Source organism: Mirounga angustirostris, unplaced genomic scaffold, assembly GCF_029215605.1.
Source record: "Mirounga angustirostris isolate CCGP_5_RB_7025 unplaced genomic scaffold, mMirAng1.0.hap1 SCAF_11, whole genome shotgun sequence".
In the NCBI taxonomy this organism is placed as follows: domain Eukaryota; kingdom Metazoa; phylum Chordata; class Mammalia; order Carnivora; family Phocidae; genus Mirounga; species Mirounga angustirostris.
In genome coordinates, this window is record NW_026991719.1 from 122918008 (window position 1) to 122944843 (window position 26836).

General features: G+C 51.7%; 1 protein-coding gene across 1 annotated transcript in view; it reads left to right on the forward strand.

The window, feature by feature from the left end:
* MAMLD1 (mastermind like domain containing 1) overlaps nt 1–26470 on the forward strand; it is a 114049-nt gene extending 87579 nt beyond the window's left edge. Inside the window, 2 exon segments of the mRNA XM_064574669.1 lie at nt 22957–23041; nt 24277–26470. Coding sequence (XP_064430739.1) covers nt 22957–23041; nt 24277–25352 — 1161 coding nt within the window. The 3' untranslated portion in view covers nt 25353–26470.
* Nucleotides 26471–26836: the final 366 nt, after the last annotated feature.

The window sequence follows — 26836 nt, forward strand, 5'->3', positions numbered from 1 at the left end:
ATCAGAGTTATTTGTGTCTTGTCTGCGCCGCCACTTGATAACAAAAAGGAAGAAGTCTTCTCTGGCTCTGTCAAAGTGAGCTGAAGGACCCTTTGAAGGAATGAATGGAAGCTGGCGGGAAGGGGCGACACGACAGAATTAAGCTCTTGAGACTCTTTCTGAGTGTTTCCGAGTAATTACTGGTAGCAACTCCCAGACTTCAAGGCCGATGAACTCAGGCTCCCTGTGGGGCCACCCCCCCCACCCGACCGTGCTGCATTTTTTCTGGTCCAGCTGGGGCTCTTGTTCTCTTCCAGCACGGGGCCAGCTGTGCCTGGCATTCCCCAAGGGTGACATCTGAGAACACAGGGTTCCTCCAACCTCTGACGAACCCAGAGTTCAGCACTGGCCCTTCCATGGCAGCGGTGGTCCTGGTTTGATGCATTTTGGAAAGACAAAACAGGACCTCTGGCTGCCATTTGACATAGCACAGTGACAACAGCATGTAAGAACCCCCTTCCCCCCCCAAAAAAAGTTGGCTTAGAAATTCGGGCCACTCTTACCACAACCAGTGTTCCTAAGAGAAACCAGTGTATTTCAGCCAGTCCTGAGAGAGCTGTGAGTGGTCTTCACTTACACCCAGCGTATTTCTAAGTCTGCTGTTTCTCTTTGACCAGCACAGTGTAGAGTCAGCACATTTTGAAGGCTGTTCAGCGTATGTTCTTCTCTCTTCAGGCTTAAAGTGTAATTTTTAAGTTCTTATTTGAATAAGCTCTCACGCTTGGTTTAAAAATTAAAAAAAAAACAAAAACCATTAAGACGTTTTCTTCACTAGTTCGCGAGCATAGATTTTTACATTCTTTGTGGAAATGATAGGTTGAGGGTTTTGTTTTTGTTTGTCATTTTGACAGCTATATTGTTTTTCTTTTATTTGCTTCACTAGCTTTTCATTTGGAAGTGTCTTCTTTGGCAGGCTAATTACATTACAAGGAGATTCCTTCCCACTACCCCCAGAAAGGTCTCCTGACTTCAGGGTCCTTGAGAGATTTGAAGACAACTGTGATGTTCCCCCTGAGTCTTCTCTTCCCTCCCCAGTTCTTCACCCCTGTCCTGGCGGCTTGCCTCTGAACTGAGCACAAGGCATTAGAGTGAGACCCTCTGGGTGGGTAAGGTTCTACTCAACTGACTAAAATGCTCCAGGTGCATCAGTCCTGTGCAGAGGAGAGCGGGAAGGGAGGCTCACGGCTTTGTTCTTGCCCCCCTAAATCTCACTTGCCGTGGTGATAGCCACATCCCCCATCTGCCTTGCCTGAGCTCATTTTCCAGGAAAACTCAAATCTTTATACCAACCCCACTCCCAGAAGAGGTTCCTAAAGGCAAAGCGTTTCTCTGTAAACTTGCACTTGACTTGTGTCTATTATTCACTCTCCTGCTGAATAAGGTTTGTGATAGAATATCGGACTAGGGATGAGGAAATAGAATGAGCCCTCACGATTGTTTCTAGAGCCATCAGCTTCCTACTTGGCAATACCTCTTATGGGCTTTTAATATTTTGTTTACAGTTATTACCTCTGAAATCTCCACTTTCTGGTATGTTCTCAGACTTTTCAAGGGATTTAAAAATTCAGGAGCTTGATGCCAATAATTGCTTTTAGAAGCTAACCCTGCCTTATTTTCTATAGATGACTTCCAGTTTGGACCATCAATTATTTTCCTCACAGAAACCCACAAAGTACATATTCGAGTTATTCGGAATTAAATATGAACTAGAAATCCTTAATGTTGTTAAGCTTCTAAAATGTGTATCGCACTCAACTAATGCAAAATAGAGTATTTAAGAGCTTGAGTACTGCACTTCAGATCTGAATGAAGAACCCAAGCCTGCCATAGTTGATCTGCACCAGATGTGTTTCCTAGAGCAGGTCACAAAGGCGGTTCACGTGTGTTAGATTTCTCTGTAAACTGGTCCAGGGATAAAGGAGCATGACTTGAGACTGAACAGGGTCCAACAAGCCCTGTGCTTCATCATTAGAAATGGGATGCTCTCCAACAGGAGGTATAATGCAGACCTCGTGAACTCCGAGGTCTGGGAGCCGGGCTGGATTCCTTATCGGTTAGGATGTATGGAGTCACAGATAACAGGAAAACCAACTCACACTGGCTTGGCCAATGAAAGGAACTGACTGAGTCCTGTAAGTGCAAGTCCGGCGGTTGGGTCGACTTCAGGGGTGATTTGAAGTAGTAGCTCAACTGTCACGGAGGATGCTGTTTCTTTCCAGCTATCTGTTCCTAGTCCTTCATCCCAAAGCTGGCTCCCCCTTGTGGGCACACACAGCGGCCAGCGGTTCCAGGGGCTACAGGCTTCCTCCTCCCTCATCCAGCGGAGTGGGAGAGAGAGTCGCTTCTGGAAGCTCTGTCAGAAAAACAAGGAGGCGTCTTTCCCAGAAGCCCCTGGGAATTCGGGGCCTAGTGGCCCGAACTGATTGCATGTCTACTATGCTGCTTCATGTGAGTCGAGCTAAGTGCCCCACTTCTAGAGCCCTGAGTGGAGCCGGGTTTCCCCAGAGCGTATAGGCAGCATGGGGCAAGCGAGGCTGCCTGAGCAGAAACTGGGGAAGGTGCCAAAGAGAAGGAAGACTAGATGTTGGCTAAGCGACCAACTATATTGTTATAATCGACCTCTTCGGCCATCCACATCCATCTGCTCCCTCCCTCCCAAGCACACGCCTCCCAAAATGCTCGCCCCGACAGAAAGCCTACTTACTCCCTCCCCAAAGGGATTCAGCTCTGATCTATAAACTGCAGGTGATGCGCCATCCTCATGTCCCAGGACCCCTGGCCCCTGCTCACTGTGACAGAGAAGGAGCATGAGTACAGGACACCTTAGGGCTTTTGGAATGTTAATAAGTTTCTGGAATTTAACAAGTCAGGAACAGAAATGTGAAGATTATTCATCCATCCCCCTCAGCCCCACCCATATAGCACGGCCCTTTCTTTATCTAGGAGAACCCATATCCTTAGGCCTCATTTTGCAAGCATTCCCCCAAATACCCATAACCTGGGTATTAGTTGGGTCTTTGGAGAGGAGTGGCACTGGGTAGAGCTATGACAAAGATCAAGTTGATTTGAGAACTTTGCCAATTTCCTGCCCGGGGCCCCTCACCGGGCCAACATCTCATTGTCCTTCGGGCCACAGCTTAAAGCTCGGTTTTGCCATGAAACCCCCACCCAGACTAGGTTAGGTTCTCCTGTTTGTTCTCTAACACCCTGCAGGGTTCCTGGACTATAAATCCTTGTCTGGGTGCTTCTCCAGAATGTGAATGTGACAGCTCTAGAAGGGCCAAAACCATGTCTGCCTTGTCCACCAATGTCGCAGCACAGGGCCCAGATCATGGTAGGTGCTCAGTAAATACGGGTTGCACGAATGTTACAAAAGGCCGACTGAGCAGATTTCAGCGACAGTACTTGATTACAGTACAGTCTACCCTTTACATTCTACAGTATAGGATGACAGGTACTCCAAAAGAAGCACATGGTCAAAGCCCTCAGAAGAAACACACACGCCTGGGGAACCCCAGTGTCCTTGGCAACAGTCTCTCCCTCATTCTCTCTGGCAGCCTGGTACCTCAGGGGCCCGGGTTACCTCCCCACCTACTAGGCCCCCTGGGCTCCTAGTCCTGGGCAGCAACCCCTTGAGCGCCCAGCTCCCTCCTGTCCCACGCCCATACAGTTTATAGATGGGCACTTGAGGGACGACAGTAGAGGCCCCTCAGCTCACAGTACGCCCCAGCCAGCAGGGCCCAGAGAGCTGATCTGGGTGAGCCCCACACTTTCCCACTGGGGTATGGGGGTCCCACAAGGCCATGAAATGATAGGCCCTGAGTAACAGCTGGAGTCCCTAACTTCCGGCGCAGACCCCGAGCTCATAAATGCCGGAAGTTAGGGGACTCCAGCTGTTACTCAGGGCCTATCATTTCATGGGAACAGGATATGAACTTCGTACGCTCTTGACAGTTTATCACCATTGCTGTAAGCCTCTGCTATTAAATATAATTTTACAATTAAATCAAACTGAACCCTTAAACTAATTTATTCAGAGAAGGCCAATTATTTATTAAAGTCCACAAACCAGCTAGAAGTATATCCTGTGTATATTGATTTTGAAGACTGTGCCTGAGCTTACTGTAACTGATGAATCCGTTTTCGTTGGATGTTCACACATCAAAAAGGACGTCTGTTTGCCCAGCCTTAGTGGTAGGTTATGCATATGTTTGCCTTTCTGGTTCCCAGAGCTAGACCTTATTCCTTCAAAACAGCCCCATAACCCACCCATTTACTGGCTTGCAAAGCTTCGATGAGGGAGAGAGAGCAGTATGGTAAGATACCAGAACTTTCTCTGCAGGGCAGTGTACTGTGTTTACTGAGGGCTGCTGGATGTGTCCAGGATTTCCCCATGACTTGCATTGCCCAGTTCATGACTGGGGTGAGGAAGGAAAATAACAGAAAAAGATATCTGGCCCAGGAAATTACAGAAACTCCAATAAAACTCAGACAGAAATTAAGTCTCTGAGCTGTGAGCCGAGTGCTCAAGGAAAGAGACAGGGGAGCGCTTCTTGCGTTGCTCACTGCTCACTGTGGTGCTTCACGGGCAGTGTGGGGAGTGGTGGGGTGGGGAAAGGGTTTCCTCTATATTTGAGCGGAAAGAGGAGCTAAGTAGCCAAGTGCTTCCTTGTGTCTGTTCAGGTCTGCTGCAAGGCAGACCCCAGTATGGGGTTAGAAGTGTAAGACGTGCATTGGGGTGGGGGGAGCCTCAGCCCACAGTGCACGTGGTCCATGACGACTGGGGGACAGAGAAGGATTGGGTAAGAACAATCTTGGACCACAGTAGAGCTCCAGGGAAGTTTCAGCAAGGCCAATGGAGAGTCCTCGAGCCAGAGTTGCCATTGGAAGAGTCCCATAACTCACAGGAGTGAGCCTGCATTAGTATACCTGCCATGTACTGTCAATGGTTGGGAGTGGGGCCAGGGCCACATATGGTGACAAAGCCAAAGGGACGGCTCCTGGAGGCTACCCCATGGCAGGAGATCTGAGCAGCCGTTAGCATAGCCACCACATCCTTCCTTTGGTAGCTGTGCCGGGGCAGGCCCTTCCCTGCGTTCCTGGCAGACAGACAGACAGACAGCGATAGGAACAGATGCAAGGGTAGCTCCAGACTGGCTACTTTGAAGAACGAAGCCAAGGCTGGTTTGATTGGTTTGTAGGTGGACTGTGTTTCTTCACTGCCTCTCCATTCAGTGTTTGGATTCTTGGTTTCCCCCCCTTTCCCCTTGTTTGTCCAATTCACCCTTTGACCCCAGGTCTAGGAAATATACAACCATATGCATTTGGAAGAAGTTTAAAATGAATTAGCTGGCTGGCTTTAATTTCCATCCTAAGCATCTAAAGATTCCTAGGCCTTGCATGTGAGGCCGACTGAAGAGACTAAAGTTATTTGAGAAATCAGCAAAATGAATCTTTAGCCTCTTGATTACACAGGGAAGGGTCCAGGCTTTGTCTAGTCACTGTCTTTCAGTTGTCTTTGTATTACGACACCAGCGAACATGAATACTGAAAGAAACCTTGGAGGTTGTCTAGTTCAATGACATCATTTTACAGATGAGGACACAGGGAGACCCTAATGGGAAAAAGTAGACCAACACTCTTTAGGAACAAAGATGCAAAAATTCTCAACCAAACCCTGGCAAATCAAATCCAGTAACATATAAAAAGGAATTATACACTGTGACCAAGTGGGCTCTATCCCAGGAATGCAAGGCTGGCTCAACCTATGAAAATCATTCAGTGTAATGAACTGTATTAACAAAACAAACAACAACAACAAAAACACCATCTCAATAGACACAAAAGGAAAGGGACTTTCTCAAGGTCAGAGAGTTAATGGCAAAGCCCAGGCTGTGCTCAGGTTACCCAGCTTCCAAGCCAGAGCTCGCCATAGCAGTGGGAGTGGGGACAGAAGGCAGAACTAGCCCTTCCCCATGCATGCACTGCCCTGAGCCCACATGGAGGAATTTCCCCTTGTCCTTCCATCCCGTTCTCACAACAGTCCGTGGCAGTGGGCACTGTTGTTGACCCTACTTTCTGCCTGGAAAAGCAGGCTTAGAGAGGCAATGGAACTTACCTGAGCCCACCCGGCTGCCAAGCACAAGGAGGAGCTAAGCCTAGACCCCAGGTCTCCTGTCTCCCCCGCTGGCTCTTTCCCTTGCCCTTCACTGCTCCCCTCATTGATTTGTGCCACTGGATTAACCTGGTTCCATTAGTTCTCAGATCATCCACCTCCAGGCCAAGTAGATGGGCTTTTGGCTGTGAGCAGGTGGGAGTGTCCTCCAAATTCTCTGGGGGAAGAGCCCCTCCCCTGTGCCACTGTGTGACAACTCTTGGAGCCCAGGCTGTTGACTTACCTTGGTGAAATCTGGGCCAAGTGGCCATCTCTATATGCTAATGGCTAGAACATATGTGCAAGGACTGGAGACCTGTAAAGAAGCATGGGGGAGCGGGGAGCCAGAGGCCAGAAGGCTGGGACATGGGGGCCAGTGGGGAAAAGAGAGGAATGAAGCTGTTCCTTTGTTCCTGGAGAAGCTAAGGGCCAGGCTGGCCTGGCTTTTGGCAGAGCCTAGCCCAGTGAGAGCTCTTGCCACTGAGTCCTGGCTCTTCCTGGTAGGACAAGAAAAAGAAGGCAGACATTTCAGAGAGTCAGGGAGAGAGACACAGCAGGGCCAGGATGCCGTGAGGTGTCTTCTTTTTGGCCCCACACCTGGACATCTCAGATGGAGCTGGACCAAAGGCCCAGTTGGCCCAGCTTCCTCTGGAGGTATTCACCATGGCTTCCAGAAGCTTCTTCTCTTCAGAAATGCATTTGGAGAGCGCCCCCAACCCCCCACCCCCACCCCGAACCAGGCACTGAGGCTTCAGGCCATTTCCAGGCTTTCCCAGCACCGCTCTGCCTGTTTAACTCAGAAACATGGGGTGCCCTTTCTTTCTTGCTCTCACTGAGAATCACAGAGGGGTTGAAAGAGGTCAACTTTGTACGGTCTACTCTTTTTCTCTTCCTCATGCCCTCTGCCTTGCATATGGATATGTTTCCACCCGGTCACCCACCAACAATGCACACGCTACCAGCCACCCTTCCCTCCTCCTGTCCTGGCATTTAGACCAGGGAGAGTGGCTTCCTTTGGGATAAAGGGCTTGCAAGAAGGCACCCTGGACTGGGAATCAGGAATGCTGAGTTCTAGTCTCCTCTGACTTGGGGCAAAGCCCTTCCCTACCATGAGCCCCAGAGTCCCCACCTACCAAGTTGGTAACCACCAGTATTTCTCAGAAGGTGGCATTGCAGGGTGCCACTCCCAGAGACTGAGTCCTTGCAAAACAGTGGAGCCGGGTGCTCTCTGTGTGTCTCTCGGACTCTCCAACTCTCTATCTTTAACTTGCTTGGCCACCTATCTTTTCTCTGATTTTTTTTTTATTGTGCTAAAATACACATGACATAAAAATGGTAATTTTTTAGGGTACAGCTCAGGGGTATTAAATACATTCACATTGTTGTGCAACCATCTCCACCATCCACCCCCAGAACTCTTTTTATTTTGCAAGACTGAAACTCTGTCCCCGTTAAACAATAACTCTTCGTGACACACTGCCCACAGCCCTTGGCAACTACTATATTTACCTGGCAGGAGGAATACCATGATCACCAAGGTGGTTTTCCCAGAGAAAGGCTTACCCATTGCTTGGCAGGCTTGAGCAAACCATGGACTTCTCCATCTACAGAGAATGGTGACTCTCATAGGTGACCTCTCAAAAGTTCTAGGGTGGGAGGGCGAGGAGTCCACCCCAGGGAGACAGAATGGGCCAGAAGAAGACAGAAGATGAGGCTTTCAGTAAAAGGAAAGTAGAGAATGATAAAGGTTGGGAAGGAAGGAGACCAGCCAAGCAGTCGTGAGAAAGTTGTATAGTAGGAAAGCGTGGATTCATTTGTGGTTAGAATACCTACTTGCACAAAGTAAGATCGAAATTCCAAAGCGACTTTTTCTTAACCTATAAACTGATGTTTTTTATGAATTTGAGTTGTTCCTTCGACATAGCACTGTATTTTCTGTTTACATGATTCCTGGTTTTTTCTAATCCTGGTTCTCTTAAATCCATATAATATGTACAGAAGAGCATATAAAGCATATGATAGTAAGGCCAATAGCCATGGACCCACCAACCAGGTTAAGAAATAGAACATTCAAAATATCTTAGAAGCCTTCTGTGTAGCCCTCCCACTTCCCAGAGATAGTGACTCTCCTGACTTCTAAGAGCCAACTCTAGGAAATACGCCCTAGGCCCCTTGGTAAACTTCGAGCTCCAATCTCTTTCGGTAGCTATTGTCTGCATAGGTTTCCACAGATGGCTCCTCCCATCTGTTTTGTGTTGATCCTCACTAGTTTCAATTTAGATGGGGACCTTGTCATTTTCCAATCTCTTGATTACAAGAGTAATCTTTGTAGTAAACTTGGAAAGTGCAGGCAAGTATAGAAAAAACAAACTCCATGGGATACTAAAATATATAAATATATGATATATAAATAAGCCAGGAGTAACCACTGTTAACATGTTGCAATACAGCATTTCATTCTTTTTTCTTTTTTTTTAAAGATGTATTTATTTATTTGACAGAGAGAGAGAGAGAGAGCAAGGGGAGGGGCTGAAGAGAGGGAGAGAGAATCTTTTTTTTTAAAGACTTTATTTATTTATTGAGAGAGAGAGAGAGAATGATAGAGAGAGAGCATGAGAGGGAGGAGGGTCAGAGGGAGAAGCAGACTTCCTGCTGAGCAGGGAGCCCGATGCGGGACTCCATCCCGGGACTCCAGGATCATGACCTGAGCCCAAGGCAGTTGCTCAACCAACTGAGCCACCCAGGCGCCCCGGGAGAGAGAATCTTAAACAGGCTCCACGCCCAGCACAGAGCCCAACTCGGGCCTCGATCTCATAACCCTGAGATCATGACCTGAGCCAAAAAATCAAGAGTCAGATGCTTACCCGACTGGAGCTCCTCAAGCACCCCTCACTATTTTTTCTATGCAGAGATATATATTTCACATTATTGGCACCCAGCTTTGTATATAGCTTTTTCTTTTATTGTGCAATATAGCACAGATGCCGAAAAGTGTGCAAGGCCTATATGTCCAGTTTAAAGAAAAAGTGTAAAGTGAAACCCTGTGTCACCACCAATTATGTTAAGAAATAGAATGTTGCCCCCTCCCCGAGTCGACCCCCATATGCCTCTTGTGATCCCAGCCTCTCCTCCCTGCAGAGGCGACCACTCTCCTGATTCCGACGTAATCATTCTCTTGCATTTCTATACAGTTTCACCACTTATGAATGAACTCTTAAACAAGCAGTTGCTTCATTTGGAAGAACTGAGCGGTGAGCACAAGCTAGATGCGTACGCAGCAAAGAGCCACTATCAGCTGCAGGCTTCCAGAAGGGAAGCTGAGTAGTCCTGGTCACTGTCCGCCCCCAGCTCCCCTTTTAGGGAAGTCGGTGGCCCAAGGCACAATGGACTGGGGCACGTATAGAGCCCACCACCACCGGGACGCCTGACAGGGTCACGGGCATGGTACTGGACACACCCAGAAGAAATATGGCTTTCGAGCTTGCCACAGCCTGCCTCCAGGTCCTCCAGCCTCCAGGCGTAGGTCAACACAGGACACCTTTGTGGGGTGAAGTGGGCGTCCTCAGCTGATCCAGGGAGCAGGATCTAGAAGGCAGAGCAGGAATTCAGCAGCAGCAAATGATCAAGCCAGATCTCTGCCATGGCCGAGGAGAGGCAGATCCTCACGGACGTAGAGTGGGGGAGGGGATCCAGGCTCTACCCCATTACGTTGGCCCCCTCCATCCACTTCATCTCCCTTCCAGAGGCAACCTGGGGCCCCTGTTCCTGAGCCCGATGGAGATTCAGCCATCCAGACCAAGCTACTTTTCCACCTTCCCCTCTGATGTCTTGTGATTCGGGCTGTGTAGTCAGTTAACCTTCGTTCTAGCTATTCTTTAACTTGGGAAACTACGGTGCTGTTGTCTTCTCTCCTGTTGTCCTTATCCTTGTGGGATTGTGTCTTTAAAAACAAAACAAAACCCTTACCGCACTTTTAGTGGGGCTCTGGGAGGGAGCGAAGTTAGGTGCTTGCATTAAATCGGCTGTCTAAATCCGGAAGTCTCCAAAGGAAATCCTGCCGCTCCCTTCCTCGGTTGCCCGAATGTGATGGTCAGTTGGATGGCTCCTTGGGCGCCCTGGGGCCTGTCAGCAGTGCTCACTGTAGCCAGCAGGTACAGTGCTGGGGCAAGAATGTGGGCACGCAGAAGCATAAGGGGTAGGCTCTGGACATTACATTTTTAGTATTTGTAATTAAGAGCCTGAACTTGGGAGTCGTTCAGACCCAGGTTTGGCTTCCAGTTCTGCCCCTTACCTACTGTGGACTTGGAGCAAGTTACTTCGTTTCTCGGAACCTTATTTTCCTCCCTATAAAATGAGGAATAGTAATGGTACCCATCTTGCAGGGTTGCCTTGGGAATTAAAGGGGGTTACATGAAACTGTGGCATTTAATTCAGTGCCTGGCACACTGTACACGCTCAGCACTGTCATCATCCTGAGGCCCTAGGAACTTTCCAGAAGCTTCAGAGTAACTCGTGCCACAGGCCTCTTCTGGCTGCCGAGGCTCTGGATTCCAGAAAGCCTTGATGCCTTCCCCCTTTACCCAGCCCTTGACATCCTCCACAGCAGTGCTCTTGACCTCACCTTGCTCCTGGGATGATTCCCAGGGGCCCACCTAGCCTGACCAAGCACAGCTTTCCTATCTAATCACCCAGCTTTACTGACATCAGGCACAGCACCGGCCACACTACAAAAGGGCCCCACAGAAAATGGCCAGCCGAAATATCAGCAGAGGATTGCCGACGTGCTCTGCGCCTGGTGCTGTGGGAGCCCCCGAGGGGCATCCCGGTCTCTAGCCTGGGTGATTCACAGGCCACCTGCCTACCCATTGGGATTCATGCTGCAGAAAAGATATTTATTCCTTCATTCTGTAACTGATGTATACATTATTGATTTTGCCTTTTTGTGTTCTCTCAGCAAAGTAGCTGTTTACCAGTTGAACTTAATCTAAATTCCAAGTCTGAGGACTTGATTTGACCAAGTGAATTTGATTTGGGACTCCATCAATTTTGGTCAGCCCCAGACATTTAAACTTCAAAAAACTGAAGTTAAATTATATACATTTATAAAGGGAAAAATCCCAGAAAACCTCAAACTCTTCCAGCTCTTGCATAGGGAATACCCTGCTCCAAGGACACTTTAACAAAATGCAAATTTACGGGAAAGCTCCACCCGGCGGGTGGGGTTGGTGCTACCCTAGAGTTCTTGGCAGAATGTCCTCAGTGAGCCCTAGCTCCCTCCCACCCCCTGTACCACCTGGTCATAACAGAAATACCCCAACTCGGATTTCTCCTAATTTTAGGATACAGCTGTTGAAAAAGAACACGTGGGTCACACAGTAGCCAACCCAGCAGCCATTCCACAGCTGTGGAACCCTAGCAGCCTTCCAGAATCTTCTCCCTGCTGGTCTGCTTATTATAATAGCAAAGGTTTCAGGTGGGCAATTTGATCATGCAAAACTCAGGTCGTGGGCATTGAAGTCAGAGAACCTCTGGGTTCTAGTCCAGGCTCTGGCATTTACTAATGAATGACCTTGGGCAAGTTGCTCAATACATGGCAGAGGCATTATTGGTAATGAAGACTACCACTAGCTAATCTTCAGAGAGTGCATGCAACAGGCATGAACAGGTGTTCACTCGAGTCATCTTCATAACCCCTACGACACTATGAATAATGTACAGCTACGACATCTCTTTTACAGATGAGGAAGCTGAGGCACAGAAGAGTTAGTAACTTCCTCACAATGACATAGCTCTGAAGTGACAAGTCCATGGTTCCAGCCCAGACCTCTCTCCAGGGCCTGCATGCCCTCTTAGCCCTTATGCCAAAGAGCTGTGCTCTCCGGTACTTAGCCAGCAACCCCATGGGGCTATTTAAATCAATTAAAATAAATAAAGTTAAGAATTCGGTTTTCCAATTGCACTAGCCACATTTCAAGTGCTCAGTTGCCACATGTGGCCAATGGCTACTATGTTGGACAACGTAGGTAGGGAGAACACTCTTTTCTTTCTGAGAGGATGATTCGACATCCTCTCAGAAAGTTCTGTTGGACAATGCTGCCTGTAGAGCTTCTGGGATTTTATTCCTTACAAAATCTGAGACTTGAGTTGTATAGCTTTCTTGTATTATTATTAATAAACACCTGGTTGTGATAGATTGAAATGCCTTCTGCACTTTGGCCAAGTAGGGCAATGGCAAGCAAAAAGCCAAGAAGTCTAACTCACATTACATTTTTCCTGTCTTCCCAATGCATTACTTCAAATTTACAAAATTGTCTCCTGTCACTTCTGTTTGACATGTAGGGACATTCACCAATTTGCCCCAAGATTCAGCTTCTTCCACAGCTCTGTCTCGACCTCTTTGGGTTATCTGGATAACATTCAGTACCTTAGTACATTCGTCTCACCTGTGACTTTGAACGACGAGCTGGCTTCTGAAGTCGGCTCAGCCCTGAAGTACCCTGGGCTCTGAGAGTCTCTGTCATATGTGCCAAGTCTCCAGTTTCTTCTCTTGGGTTTTCTCTGCTCACCTCTGTCACACGGTTAGTAGAGGTCAGAGAAAAGAAAGAAAGGGGCTCAAGGTTCCTTGCCTGAACTACTGGATGATTCAGTCTAGGAATCTGCAAGCTCCCAGAAGCCGGTGGAATTACAGTGCACAACCATAACCTTGTGAATACACATACACCTTCCGAAGCTCCATGGTGGAGAAGCCTGGACCGATATCTGATCTAGTCAATAATTTATAGAGTTAGAACAGCCATCCACGTCTTGCAAAGCAGCTGAACGTTTATGGGGGTTAGTCATAACCTTCGCTTCATGACCCAGAGCCCATTCGAGCTACAGTGATGTCACAGAATAGCCAAGGAGGTGGAGTTACTCCAGTGTAAACGAAGGAGGACACCTTGGACTGCTCCTCTTCGGGTGCAGGGAAGGAGCCTCTGGACTTCCAAACCCAGGATTTGCTTGGGTCTTAGCCACTCTGTAAATCAGATCCAGGTCTGTACCCCCCCTCCCCTTGCCACTGTGTGTCCTGGGTAAATCTACCTCTGCTTCCTTGTTAGCTGAGGTTATTTGTACGGTGTGGTTACGATCCCACTCTATTCTATCGATGGGTTTCATTAACACAACAGTGTTGAAAAGGGATGAATAGATGTGCTTAAATGAGGGGTGAGGCTCTGTTTATCATTAATGTTCATCCTAGAGAGAGGCTAGCACAGTCCTCACCAGATTACCATCTCCCGAGTGCCCAGCTCATCACGCCAAGCTCCTAACGGAGTAAGGTCAGGGTAGAGGAGCTGGATCTCAAAGGACGTGCGGGAGTCCCAGAGTGAAAACAGGGAGAAAGTGCATTCCAGGCTGGGTGAATCAAGGGGCACCAGCTCAGAGGGCTGAACACACATGGTGGCCTTTGATGCGCTGAGACTGGCATGATTGGAGGGCAGAGAACATGGCAGTATGGAACATGAAACCCGCCTCTTGGTGCTGCTGTGCGGACGGGAGGCCAAGCTTATGGACAGCCCAAAGAACAGAATTTAGCAGGCTGTGCTTGCATCCCTCGGCAGCTGCAAGCCATTGGCGGATTTTTCAGTGGGGAGGGACCCTTGGCCAACCTCAGTCCATCAAGCTCTCGGGCAAGCATGGAAGCCCCAGACCCAGGGAACTAAATGGATGTGAGTTCTGTGAAATGAGGCGCTACGACTATCAGACGCTATCCATCCCATGGTCTACTTCTGCGAAATTTGGACTCATGTGGAACCAGCCAGTCTAAGAGCTAGTGACCGTGCCCACCGGTAATTGTTAATTGACTTGCTTTTCTGAGCTTTTCAGTGGTACCAAAAAAAGAGATGGATTTACCTTACGTTTGGAAACCTCGGGGAGTTGAAGATGTCCCTCACAGCCTTTTCCTTGAAAGTTGGGCCTCACGTTTATAGGGTGTGTGATAAGCAGGGTTTTTTCTTCCCCCAAATTAAATAAAACAGAGAAGATGCATGAGCATTGGTTATAAAGCGCCTAGTCAGTCAGAGTGCAGATTGAATCTCATCTATTTTATCTATTTCATTTTTCAACTGGGGATTGCATTGGTTCGCCAAGTGCTGCTCCCATTCTGCTCCCCTTGAATGAGTGGCTCCAGATAGAACTGCCCACCGTGTTGGGGCGTCCTCCGCCGCTGGTAATGTCCACGTGCCATCTGCAGATTGTTGCGCCTGCTGGACTACGGAGGCACCGCAAGCGTATGTTAACGCTGATGGGGCGGTCCTGTTTCTTGACCCATCACTAATACCCTATAAGTCCCATGAAGCTACCAGGGATTCCTGAGCAAAAGCTTAAAGTGCTTCAGTTCCCTCCAAATAAGCCCTATTCATTGCTTTGAGGTTGTGGCATCATGGAGTGGGTGGGCAATCAGAGCTCTAGTAATATCTGCATTTGGGGATTGTAAAAACTCCAGTGTGGCTATAAAATAGCGTTTAAAATGATCAAGGAGCTAGGTATGCGGGCACAAAGAATTGTCAATTGTAGAAAGCGCCGCTTCTGCTCGAGTCCCGGATGACTTTGCTCCAAGGACAAACTGAAGCTGCCCCAGGGCCAGTGAGCTCCGCTCTGTAGGGATGACCCACCCCAAGAGGAGGGGCGCTGAGCTCCCTGCACAGTCTGGATACCGTCAGAATGGCGAGGAAGTTTTCTTTCCCAAGTGCACTGAGTTTACTTGCGAAGGATATTTTGCGTTGTTTTTTGATTTTGTATCTGTCTGGGGGATGAGTGTACTCTCTGAAACCCTCCAGGTAGTTTGATTGTCTTTCCAATCCCCTCTTTAAGTATTTATAATTTGTTCTTAGGAATTTGTCTGGAGCCCCCTCGTAACGCTTTGCCTGAGCTTTTCTAAATGGTGCGTTTCAAGAGTTTCTACATTTCAAAACTCGTTTTGCAATTTGGTAAGCTAACCACTGAACACACACACACACTCCATGGCAAACCACGTGTGGGCTTGGGAACCAGGCAAACCCAAGTTTGCATCCTGCTCTCATACTAACTAGCTGTGTGACTTTGGGCAACTTAGTTAACCTCTCTGGCCTCAGTGTCTTCATCTATAAAATATGGACCATAATAGCTCCTGCCTCGTAGACAGCTGCTTAAAGGACTGAGTGAGACCACATGTCGAAAGCACTGGGGTCAGTGCCTGGTACCGAGCAAATGCTCGATAAATTCAGTGGTGGCGATTTTTACTGTTACTTCGAATGGGACATCAAAATACCTACTGGCCTGTCATCCATTGCAGGGACTTGTTCTCAGGCGGTGCTTAGTAAGTGTTTATTGCAATGAATTGAATTGATTCCAGCCGTTTAACTTAGTTTGGGGGATAAAGGTTTCCCTTTCTACCGGGATGCTAGGAGACGTGGATGAGGACTCGCAACCCAGGTGGTCCAGCGTGAGAGGGAGGAGGCCGTGTCCTGTAGAAGGAAGAGCCCGGTTATCAAGTGTGAGGTTTTTAAATTGCCTTTGGCTGAAAGAATTTGGGTCATAGGTTCCTTTCTAGCAAACTCCCTGTCATCTAAAACATGACGGCAAGGAAAGGTCCCACACACACCCAAGTCCCAAAGCCTTGGGGCCCTGGTAAAGTGAAGTACAGTGAGGGCTACAAGTTCAGGACTCAGCTGTATTGGGATTTACACTTGACTGTTTGGTTTTGCACTCACCGTTTGGTTTTGCAGATTCCTCAGCATTTCTACACACACAAACCTGCAAACCAGTTTAGAACTCTGTGCTCCGTTGGGGAAGGGGGGGGCCGGGAAGGGGATGGGAGGGATCGGGATTGGTCAAGGTCATTGCCGATGAACCAGCTATCTGACCTAGCTTCCTTCCCATTTCCAACAAGACAATGACTGATCAAGGCAGAGGATCCCTAACTGAGATCCATGGATGGGTAGGAAGTGTCCAGAAAACCCCTGAAATTATATGTAAAACGTTGGTGGGCCGGTAGAGGGGAAACACCACTGGGAGTGCTTTCTTCGGTGGAGAGAGACCATAGCTTTTAATGAATTCTCAAAGGAGTTTGTGACCCAAGGCAATTAAGACCGCAAAGCTGTTTGGTTCTGTTGCCCCAGACCAGCTGGTGTGTATAACCACAGCACCCAAAAACGACCCAGCTAGGCAGGCAGTCATGGCAGTGACAAGATCAGTCAGAAGCATTTTGTGGCCAAGCAGCTGATGGATTGTTCAATCGGTTGTTGTAGACTCATGTAGACAAAGCCTGCAAGCTTGGGGAAGCCAGGCCCCCCCAGGTCAGCCTCGGGCGACAGCCCCCATCCTGCCAGGCCCTGGGGAGTGAGTCCTTCCTGCCCAGCAGCTCGTTTGCCCACGAGCTGGCCCGAGTCACCTCCTCGTACAGTACCTCAGAGGCCGCGCCCTGGGGCGGCTGGGATCCGAAGGCCTGGAGGCAGGTGCCCGCTCCGCCACTGCCTAGCTGCGACGCTGTAGGTAAGTCACTTCCCCCGAGCCTCGCTTTCTCATCTGTCAACTGGGGCGCAGTCCCCTGCTCAGCCTGCCCGCCTGCCTCACAGGGTTGTTGGGAGGAACACAGGAGGTGACAGCCCGTAAAGCTCTGTACACCTAGGAGGGATCTCTAGTGCTTTCTCTACTGTGTCCTGGCCAGTCTTTGGCAAAGAGACCACCCAAGCAAGCAGAGTGCTCCAGGCGCCTGAGCCTCACCTGCAGGGAAATCAGTGGGGGTCGCCCCGGGTGCAATTGCCCCCTCCCTGCGGTAAGCCTTCCAGCACCCTGGGTCCTTCCCTGTCTGTCTGTCCCTGCGGCCAGACTGTGAGCCCGAAGGGGGACAGGGGCTGGGCCTTCTGCACCTCCAGACCTCCCCCAGTGCCTGCCTGCTCTGTGCCCAGTGGGTGCTCAGGAAGTGCCTCTCCTGCAAGCTCCGCTGTGGACTCTGCACCCCCAAGGTGTGCTCTGACCCCACCCAAGACTCGTGCACCCTAGAAGTGGGAAGTCAGATCACCCCACTGGAGGACTGGCAGCCGGAGGAGAGCAGGCAGAAGGAAGCCAAGCCAAGCCTGGTCCACGATGGCTGTGAGTTTTGATCGTCCCCTGGAGTCTAGAAGGAGTGGCTTGACTTGCCCTGAAGGGTCACATCAGTGGTCACGGGAGCAAGATGGTGGACGCCAGCCAGAGTGGGCCTTCGCTGAGAACACCATTTGAACCGCCGAGTTGTTCTGGTGCATGAAATAGCAGCGTGCATGGGACGTCTGCCCTGTCTGCAGAAAAAAAACTGGAGAAATGAGCATTTGCTAAGTGATAGTGATCAGAAGATGGTCATCAGGCTGAAAGGGCCTCCGGGATTCTGGCCTTTAATGGAAATTCTGCTCTGGTACGCACGGCCTTGTTCTGCTTAGGCCGCCAGGCCCCACTGGAAAGAACAAGCAGAGCCTTCTGCTCAAGATCTATTGATGCCTCCCTCTTTGTCCCTTTGCTCCGTGTGCTCTTCATCGGTTCAGTCTCCAGCTGGAACCGGAGAAATCTTGTCCAGGTCAAAGCTGCCAGGGAAACAGAATTAGCAAAACTGGATGGGGACGTGGTCCACTCCGGGTGTCATCGGTCCCACCCTGGTCTTCCCTGCCTTTCCCTTTCCTCACGAGTCCAACGTTGACAGGGACCCCAGCTAGCTTGCCTCAGAGTCCTATTCCCCTGCCTTATTGTGTCCCTTCCCAAGGCAACGCCTTCCGCCCAGCAGGGGAGGGGGGCCAGGCAGATGCTCGGCCCTCAAACCTTTCCTAAGAAGCTTTGGAAGTTGGGCGCTCCACGGGGGCTTTGAGGGACGGGCTGTCGCACCAGCTCAGCCGGTGACTCAGGAAGGCCGGACTCAGTGTGAGACGGAGGACACAGGCACCGCAGGCGAAGAAGAAAGGCGAGCTGCAAACATGTTTGGCTCCTCTGCCCCGGGATCATTCCCAGCATTTAGACCAAGCCCTTCCGGGACCAGGCCGCCCTGAAACCGAGACAGAGGAGGAATCAGAATAGAGTTCACACAGTTGGAGATCAAGTAGAAAGACAGAAACTGGAGAGTAAAACAGCTGACCTACAGCTCTCTGCTTTTTGCTGGTGATGACACTGATTTTGTGAAGCCCCTAGTCAGCCTCAGACTGGTCCAGACCCCAGAGCCCCAGCCTCTCAGTGGGCAAGGCCCCAGGGCCCCTACGCCAGGGTCCCGGAGGGGCCCAGAAAGACGCCAGCAGAACACCCTCAGGGTTTCTGCCTTGCCCACCCGCTCTTGAGCCCTTCACTCTGCCCTAATTTTCTTTAGGAGATGTGTCACCATCTGAAGTGACCTTCTTTGATTAATTTACTTGTATCTTGTCAGCTTCCCCCTCCATTATAAGCTCCGCAAGAATGAGAAGCCCAGCGCTATCCCCCAAGAAATGTGTGTCCGCTGATTGACAGAGGGACTTACCAGGCTGCTAAGCAAACCCCATCTTCCCATCTGGTATCTGAGCACGTTCATTCCCAGGGCTCCAGAGCCACGGAGGCCCACCGCTCACTGGGTGCACTCTGGGCCAGGAAGGACACTGAGCAGAGGCAACGCAAGAGGGCCAGATCTTGGCCTCAGCGGTCGACGGAGAGGAGAAGTGGCTTGATGGCACTCTCAATCCCATTATTCTGGAGGCCTTCTGGAGAAACCGCATCATGGGCACTGAGAGTTAGGGGGGACCAGGAAACAAGGAACCTCGCCTGGCGTTCACTGTAGGAAGCCCCTATGGTTTCCAAAGGATACTGGTGAAGAATCGGAGCCCAAGAGCATCAGCACCGCCCCCCCCAACAGGGCTCCCGATGGAGGTGTCTGTATTCCCTTCATCCATAGGCTACCGGGGAGCCAGAGCCCATGGGTCTCAGGCGTCCCCATCCCCATGGGTGTAAGAGCCCCAAGAATTCCAATCTTGATTTCATGCTCTCCAGCAAGAATGCTGTCTTCCCTGTCATTTCAAAGGATAAGTCAGAAAGGTGGGTGAGTTGTTTCCAAATCTGGCTTCCAGAAACTACAAAAGAAGGTGCTTTTCCTAGTGGAGTAATAAACAAACAAAATGCACAGTAGAGCTCGTTAACCTTTGAACCTTTAAGATAGCTGAGTGTCTTCTGCTATGTGGCAGGCTGGCTCCCTGTGGGGATACTCAGGGGCAGGCAGGTCTGCTTGGAAAGGAAGCCTAGTTACCTAAAGGTAGAAAAAGATCCCCCCACTTCCCGCTCTCCTTCCCCCCGCCCCACCCTCAGTGTGTTGCACAAAGCTTGAATCCACTCCCTGCCATCCCCCAGGAGCTATTCCTTTGGAATCCCCTTCTGAGTCAGAATGCTCTCCTCCTGGGGGCCATGGGGGGGGATAACTTCAGTCTGAATCTGGCCGACATCCCGTAACCCTTTGCAGGCCTCTGGGTGTGAATCCTGCTGGTCATCTGCCCTTCTGCCTCTCCCCAACCTCCTCTGCCTGATTAAGTGGCTAAATCTGTGAGGAGACCCTTCTTCCCCCGCAGTGGAGAGGAAGCATCCAGGCTTACAGGAGGTGGCTGAAGGAAGAAGCTGACGCAGCTTCCGGCCGGCCTGCTAGTGGGGGCTGCTGTGTGAGGCTCAGCTGAGTCGGGGGGCAGTGGTGGGGTCCAGGCCAGCCTCTTAGCCCTCTCTCTCTGGCCTAGCACACACAGATGAAGCACTAGCCCTTCCATGAGCCCCCAGAGTTGGGTGAGGGCTTTGCAGCTTCCTGGGCATCAGCACGAAGCTTCTAGAAAGGCGGTCCCAGAACTTCCAGGATTGCCTGTCCTGCCTGAGACCTGTCTGTGAATGTGGCACCTTGGCCAAGCGGGACCGGGACGGGGGGTGACAGGGAAGAACCGGGGCCCTAGTTCTCTGGGAGACTTCCTGATGGCCCAGGCCCAGCACAGTGACCACCGTGGGGGAAGGACACCTGGGCTCACACAGCCCTCCCCTGACGCTGCCCGGTCGGTGTCACCTGGCACAAGAGCACCAGGACAACTGCAGCCCTAGAAAACTGTCTCATTCGATGATCTGCTCCATAACCATGCTTAGGCAGAGCCACAGGCTGCCTGAGCCATCCTTCACAAGTGTCCGTCACCAAGCAGCAACTTTTAGCCATCACTTCCTCCTGGTCACTGAAAACATTTGTCATTTCCTGTTTTCTCCATTTTCCAACGATTCTGATTGTCAGTGTCAAAAGGCAACAACTGTTTTCTTGGGGCTTATCTCTGGAGCACATTGATGCAGAACAAAGGATGGGGGCCGCTGTCTGCAAAACAAAGGAAGCAGCCTCCTGGGGAGGCCTCCTCTGCCCGGGCCAACAGGACCAGGCCCGGAGCAGGGGGCTGCGGGGCCTCTGGACGCGCCAGCCTAGTGAAGAGACTCCTGCTTGATGGCGGTGTCCCAGGATGCCGGAGGCCCAGCCCCGCGGGCCCGGTGTCAACGTGCCATTTGAACCGGGGAGTTTCTGTAGCCATCCCGCTGCCCAGAGTTTCCCTGAAACTCGGGAAGCTCCGGTTACTGTGTTCCCTTGGATGAACACCAGCCAACATCCCCTGGTCCCTGTAACTCTAGACTGTTTGAGAAGCGCTCTCTTTCATCTGGCCACCACCACCCAGTTCCTCCGCCCTTTGACCCCTGCTCCAGCCCAGCCTTCTCTTTTATTTCCTGTGCCCTTGGGGTGTCTGTCCTCTCTACCGCCTTCCCTTTGGACTCTTCCGCCCTTCCCCTACTTTTTCTTTGGTTGTGCTCTGTAGCCTCCACCTGCCCCGACCCCCCTACCCTTGTACAGCTTCGGTGTTTGAGGAAACTGATGGAGCAGACGGTGGGGACGGATTTAGGGTTGATGTTGACCCAGCCAGCCACAGGAACCAGTCCCCAGAAGCAGCTGGTCCCCAGAAGCAGTGGGCTGAAGAGGCTAGAGAGGCCTGAGCACTGGGTCTGCAGTTGGGAGACATTGCACTTCCTAGCTGTGTCATTTAACCTCTCCGAGCCTCAGATGTCACATCGGTAAGCTGGGGCCGTAGATCTTCTGCCCAGATCTCTGAGGGCTGGCATAAGGGTCCAAGGGAAGAACAGAAGTGAAAGGGCTGCCCCCAGTGTTGCAGGCAGAGGCTAGCTTCCAAGCCCCACTTCCTGTCTTGGGCGGTCATGTGACCCCCATGCTCCGCAGTGGCCAGATCCCTAACTGGAATGACATAGCAGGGCGGACCTTGGGGAGGATGTGAAAGAATGAGAGCAGGCCGTTCAGGACAGTGAGCACGGGTGGGCTGGCCCCGGGCCCCCCAGGTTCTAGCAGGAAAAGGGCAGCTCCATGGGCCGCCCGAGGCGTGGCCCCAGTGGAGGGGAGCAAGGGCCCAGATAGGAAGCAGGCTAAGGATAGGACAGTGAAATGGCTTCTGGTGTCGTCTGCCTGCCCCGTGCCTTGGGTTCGGTCCTCTGCCTTGGCAGGCCTGGGAGCCCAGCATTCTCCCCAGGCACCAGCCCTCCACCGGCCCAGCCCACACCAGCCCCACTGAGGGCAGAAATGCAGGTCCTACCAGGCAGCCCGTGTTATAGGTCAAGTCCTCTGGCATCTGGGGGGGATGCAGCTCAACAAGTGGACTAAGGTGGGGGGATCCTCCCTGACGAAGCTGCCTTGGTTGTCAGCACCCTATCGAGCAGGCTTCCTGAGAAGGGGAGAGAGATGGCAGTGGGTGAGCACTGCACTGGGAGTCAGACCTGGGTCCCACTCACAACCTGACACCGAATGGCTGAGGGTCTCAGGGCAAGTCGTGCCTGCGGGGCCCTCGTCTGGTTCTCTGCTGGCTGTCTCCTTGAGCCACTCCCAGACTCCGTGCTGGGCCTGCGGCCCTGAAGCTTGGCTCCTCCCCCAGCCCACCAGCTGCCCCTGTAATGGAGACAGGAAGCTCGTCCCAGTTGCCCATGCTCCAGCCAGGCAGGAGAATGAAAGGAAGTTGGCAGCGAGTGGCTATGCTGGGTGGCAGACAATGCATTTATCTGACCGTGTGATCATCCTGCCGTTCGTGCCAGGACCACCCAGAACAAGCCTGGGCCCTTTCCCCATGACAGCCCTGCAGAGTCTGGGTACCCACTGCCACATAGCCCAGAGTCTGCTCTGCCCCATCCACGGCATCCCTGGTTTGCTCAGCCATTCGTGGTCTGCACAGTTCCGGGTCCGAGCCCTACCCCTACCAGTTAGTGTCCTCGCAGTGCAGCCAGTCCTTCTGGGTCTCCCTGAGACTGGCACGCCCAGACTCTTGTCAGCACTGTAGACATGGTCTGGCCAAGGCAGAGGAGTGCAGGACTGTCACCTCCCTCCTTCGACATACTCTGCTTCTATTAATGCAGCCTAATGTTACATTTGCTCTTTTGGTGGCCACATTTCACTGCTGACCCATCCTGAGCAGAAGGACATCCAAAATGCCTGAACCTTTTCTCTGTGTGCTCTTGCTGTTAAGCTCTGTCTCTCCTGCCCCATCCTATGCTGTCGCAGTTGATTTTTTAACCCAGGTGCAGAATCCTACTTTTGTTTATACCTGTGGAATTTTGCTCGGGAGGGCGGGGCATGCATGCAAGTGTGTGTTGATGTGTTCACTCATGCTTTCTGCTACACCAAAGCCAAGTCCTGGGCCCCCACACAGCAATCCCAAGGCTAATTTTCTTGGTAGCCCCTGTCTAACATGTCTTTCTCATCTTCTGTTTAGCGAGAGAAGCAGAGATCAGGTCTTACGGCAATGACCCCTGAACAGCGGAGTGCGTATATTGCCCAACAGATGAGTCAATTTCAAGGTAAGCAGTTAAGGTCATTGTTCGCCAAGGGGCAGGCGGGGGGTGGGGGGTGGGGGGTGGGGGGTGGGGGGTAGGGGGGTGAGGGGTGAGAACTCACTCCAGAGTAAGCAGTCACTGTCAGTGTTTCTGAAAGCGCTAAGGGAGGGAAGGGAGGTCTGCAACTCAGTTAAATAGCACGCAGGGTGGATCGACCCCACATTGAAAGCTTCGGCAGGATCCCGATCGAAAGCCAGCTTTTAATGACTCTAAAATCAGAACTTAATTCAAGAGATTAATTAAATTGAGTCAGGCCCCTTAAAGCAGTTATTCTCAAAAGGAGAAAGGCACACCTTCAGGGTTCTGATCCTGTCCTCCCCACCACCCCAGCCACTGCTGGAGTGACTTTCCATTCTCAGTGTTCCTGAGCCATCTCTCAGGCGTGGGTAGTGGAGCAGGGGTTGGGGTCTGTGGCGGGGGCTCCCGGAGCCTCCACAGATAGCAGGGGTCCCCACCCTACCATGGCAGCTACGGATGTAATCCACGTTTATTGGCCGGGGATACAGCAGTTAACAAAAATGTCAGGCATGGTCCCCACTTCGTGGAGCTTCCAGACTAGCCGGGAGATGAGTATTAAACAATCCCTACGAGCCAGTGGAGTGACATTGGGCCAGGCCAAGAGGACTCTTAACCTGGGGCTGGGGGAGGCTGCTTGCCCTCCAGCACGTGGTCAGCATCTTCATTTTAGCCCAGTGCCACCTCCATTCTCCTGCAAGAACCCCCGTTCCTTTAGGTGTGGCACCAGCTGAATGTCCGGAGTGGCATGGCAGGCATGCTTCAGCTGCAGTGACAGGACAGACAAGGTCCAGGAAGGCCAGTGGCAAGGAGTGGCCCTCTGTCAAGGCGTGCTCAGTGCCGGGCCTTCGTACAGAGTGCTGAACATAAAAACAGACCCAGACCCTGGCCTTGTGGAGCCTACCATCTACCTGAAAAAATAGACCGATAAGCTGGCATTTTCAGTCCGATGTGACCTTCTCTTGGTGCGTGTGTTGTGGGAGCAAGAACCCGGGGAGTCTGGGAGGGCTTCCCAGAAGAACTGCAGTCGGCTGAGGGTGGCGGAAGATGGGGGGTTGAGAAGAGCTGGGGAGCCAAGGGCAGAAGGCAAGAGGTTGGTGCTGTGTCAGGGGTCGCCTGCCAGCCGATGCAGCCCAGGTTGAGGATGACTGTGGCACTGACCTCCCACTTCTCTCTTTCTGTAGCCGTCCAAGAACAAGTCACCTCTAAGTGTAGCCAGACCAAGGCAAGCCCCCCATCCAGTCAACCCATGATGCCCCCCAGAGCTGGGCTCCTTCAGAACAATCCGAATCCAGCAATGATCCCACCCACCAGGCACCAGAGCCGCGAGGGCATGGGCATGGCCTCGCCGACTCCGGGCAAGCAACAAGGAATTCCCCACTGTAACCCCCCGTTCCCCATACCCTCGTGCCTGGGCCAGAACCCCCTGGGCAGCCATCGTCCGCAGATTCCCAAGGCGGCCCCCTCAGGAGCGCCCCTGCCTAGGTTCTGTCCCAGACCCCTGGGCAGCCAGCTCCCGAGTCCCCACCAGCTCAGACAGCCCTGTGTGCCAAGAATGCCCTCAGTGTTCAACGATGCCGTGTGGGCGGTGGCCGCGGCGGCAGCTGGGACCACAGCGGTCTCGAGGGAGTCCCCCCCGAGCCACGTAGACCGTAGCACCCAGCCGCACTTTGATAGCGACTCGATCTTCACCAAGGAGCCCGCCAGAGCTCCCCTGGTAGCCCCGACATGTCCATCGCAGCAGGCAGTTGTGCCCCCCAATCAGGTGGCCCCAGGAGGCAGGCCTGGCCAGAAGGTGAGTGTTGCTCCGGTCAACCCCAGCTTCGGCCTGCTGGGCAACCAGAGCCTCAAGCAGAGCCCGGTGCGGGGTCCCGTGCCCATGCTGAACGCCGCCAAGTCCCTCCAGCAGGGCATGGCCAGCTTTGGTCCCGTGAGTCCCATACAGGGCATCGAGCCGCCAAGCTCTGTGGCCGCCGCCGCCGCCTCTGCCGTCACCGCCAGCCAGTCCCCAGGTCCATTCGGCAGAACGGGTACCCCCCCTGAGCTGCCACCCTACGACTTTTTGTCCCCGGCCCCGCCCCCACTAAACGGTCTGCTCTCAGCCCCTGACTGCAGTGAGGTGGGCTTCTCTGAAGCCCCCTTGAAAGGCCCTGGTGGGAGCCCAGAGGAGGGCTGGGTGTGCAACCTGAGGCTCATCGATGACATTCTGGAAGAGCACGCTGCCGCCGCCCCCGCCCCCCAGAGTGCTGGGGGGCTTTAAGTGCCCGTAGAAACCCCCACGCCCTCACCACTTTAGGCAGTGGCGTGGAGCCATGGCCAACCCACCGCCCGCCACACAGCCACCCAGTTGTTTCCTCCCCACAACCTGAGTGGCATCCGCCTGTGCTCATCCCTCTCTCTACCTGTGACAAAATGGAAAGCTGGTGATTTTTCAAGCTACCTGTACATATTTGAAAATTTTGTAAATGGTTTTCCTAAACGTTAATGACAGAAGTATTTATACTTCATTTTGTGACTTTGTAAATAAAGTGACGGCTTTTGTTTCAGTAGAGTTGTGTTTATTATGCATTGTTTGTGTTTATTATACATTGTCGCAAATAGGCAGGCTGTGTTCGTTGCTCCGGCGCTCCCGTGTGAAGCTCCAGTGCTACCTTAGAAGCCAGGTAGTGGAGTCGCTTACGGTTTTGATGCAGTGAGAGATGTGGATGTGACCAAGAGGCATTGTACAAACTGACAAACGCCAAATAGAAACCCCTTGGCCATTTATTGCCATTTTCACTAAAAATGCTATTGTCTTGTGTGATTCTTAAACTCTTGCAAACCTGTCTCCGCTGGCCCTTCACTGATGTGCATATTACAGCAAGCTTTACAAGTGCCCTGCAGGGGAAATTTGCCAGGAGGTTAAGAGTTCTGAGGCTTTGGGAGGGGTGTAGAGAGGGCCTGTGAGCTGCACACTGGCCGTGCTGTCCACCCTGAGGATCCAGAGTGTCCTCTCTTTCTCATTCAGAGAAACCCCCAGGCTCCCACTTCCCCAGTGGCACCTTGCAGGGCGGAGGTGAGAGGTTCCTGGTTTAAAGCCTTTCAGTATTTGTTTTCTTGTAAGGTCTGTGGTTGGGGCGGGGGGGTAGTCTGTAAACATTAATGGTTGACGGGGTTTGTCTTTGATGGTTTTTATCTGCAATTATCGTCATGTATATTTAAGTGTCTGTTATAGGAAACCCACACCCACTGTCCTGTAAACTTTTCCTCAGTGCCCAGACTTGTGTAATCACGTTTTAATTGCCACCTCCTCCTTCGCCTCTACATTTGAAATCTGGCGTCTGTTTCCAGCCAGTGCGTTTTTTCTTTGTACTGTAATAAAGAGCCAGGAGAAAAGTGCCTCTATGTTTTTATTTGTCAAGGGAGCATCCGTTACCGACGCACCCGTGTCAGCTAAGCCTACTGGTGTCTTTGGTTCTTTCGAGAGGCTGCTCGGTGTCTTGTGCAGCGGGAAGATGCTGCACCGAGCGCTGAGGGTAAGACTTTTGTGAAGCACGTCATTTTTTTTTTTTTTTTTTAACCCCAGGCCTTCATTTCACCGAGAAGGAAAGAGGCCGCTGAAGTAACTGCACTGGCGGCAGGGGGCAAGGGGCGACTTGCACCGCCAGTCCAGACTCTCTGTACCCCAGCCTCTTTCCACTGAGGGGGTAACAGACCCAATTAAAGATCCGTATTCCTCCCATGTAAGGGACCCCCATACAGGGC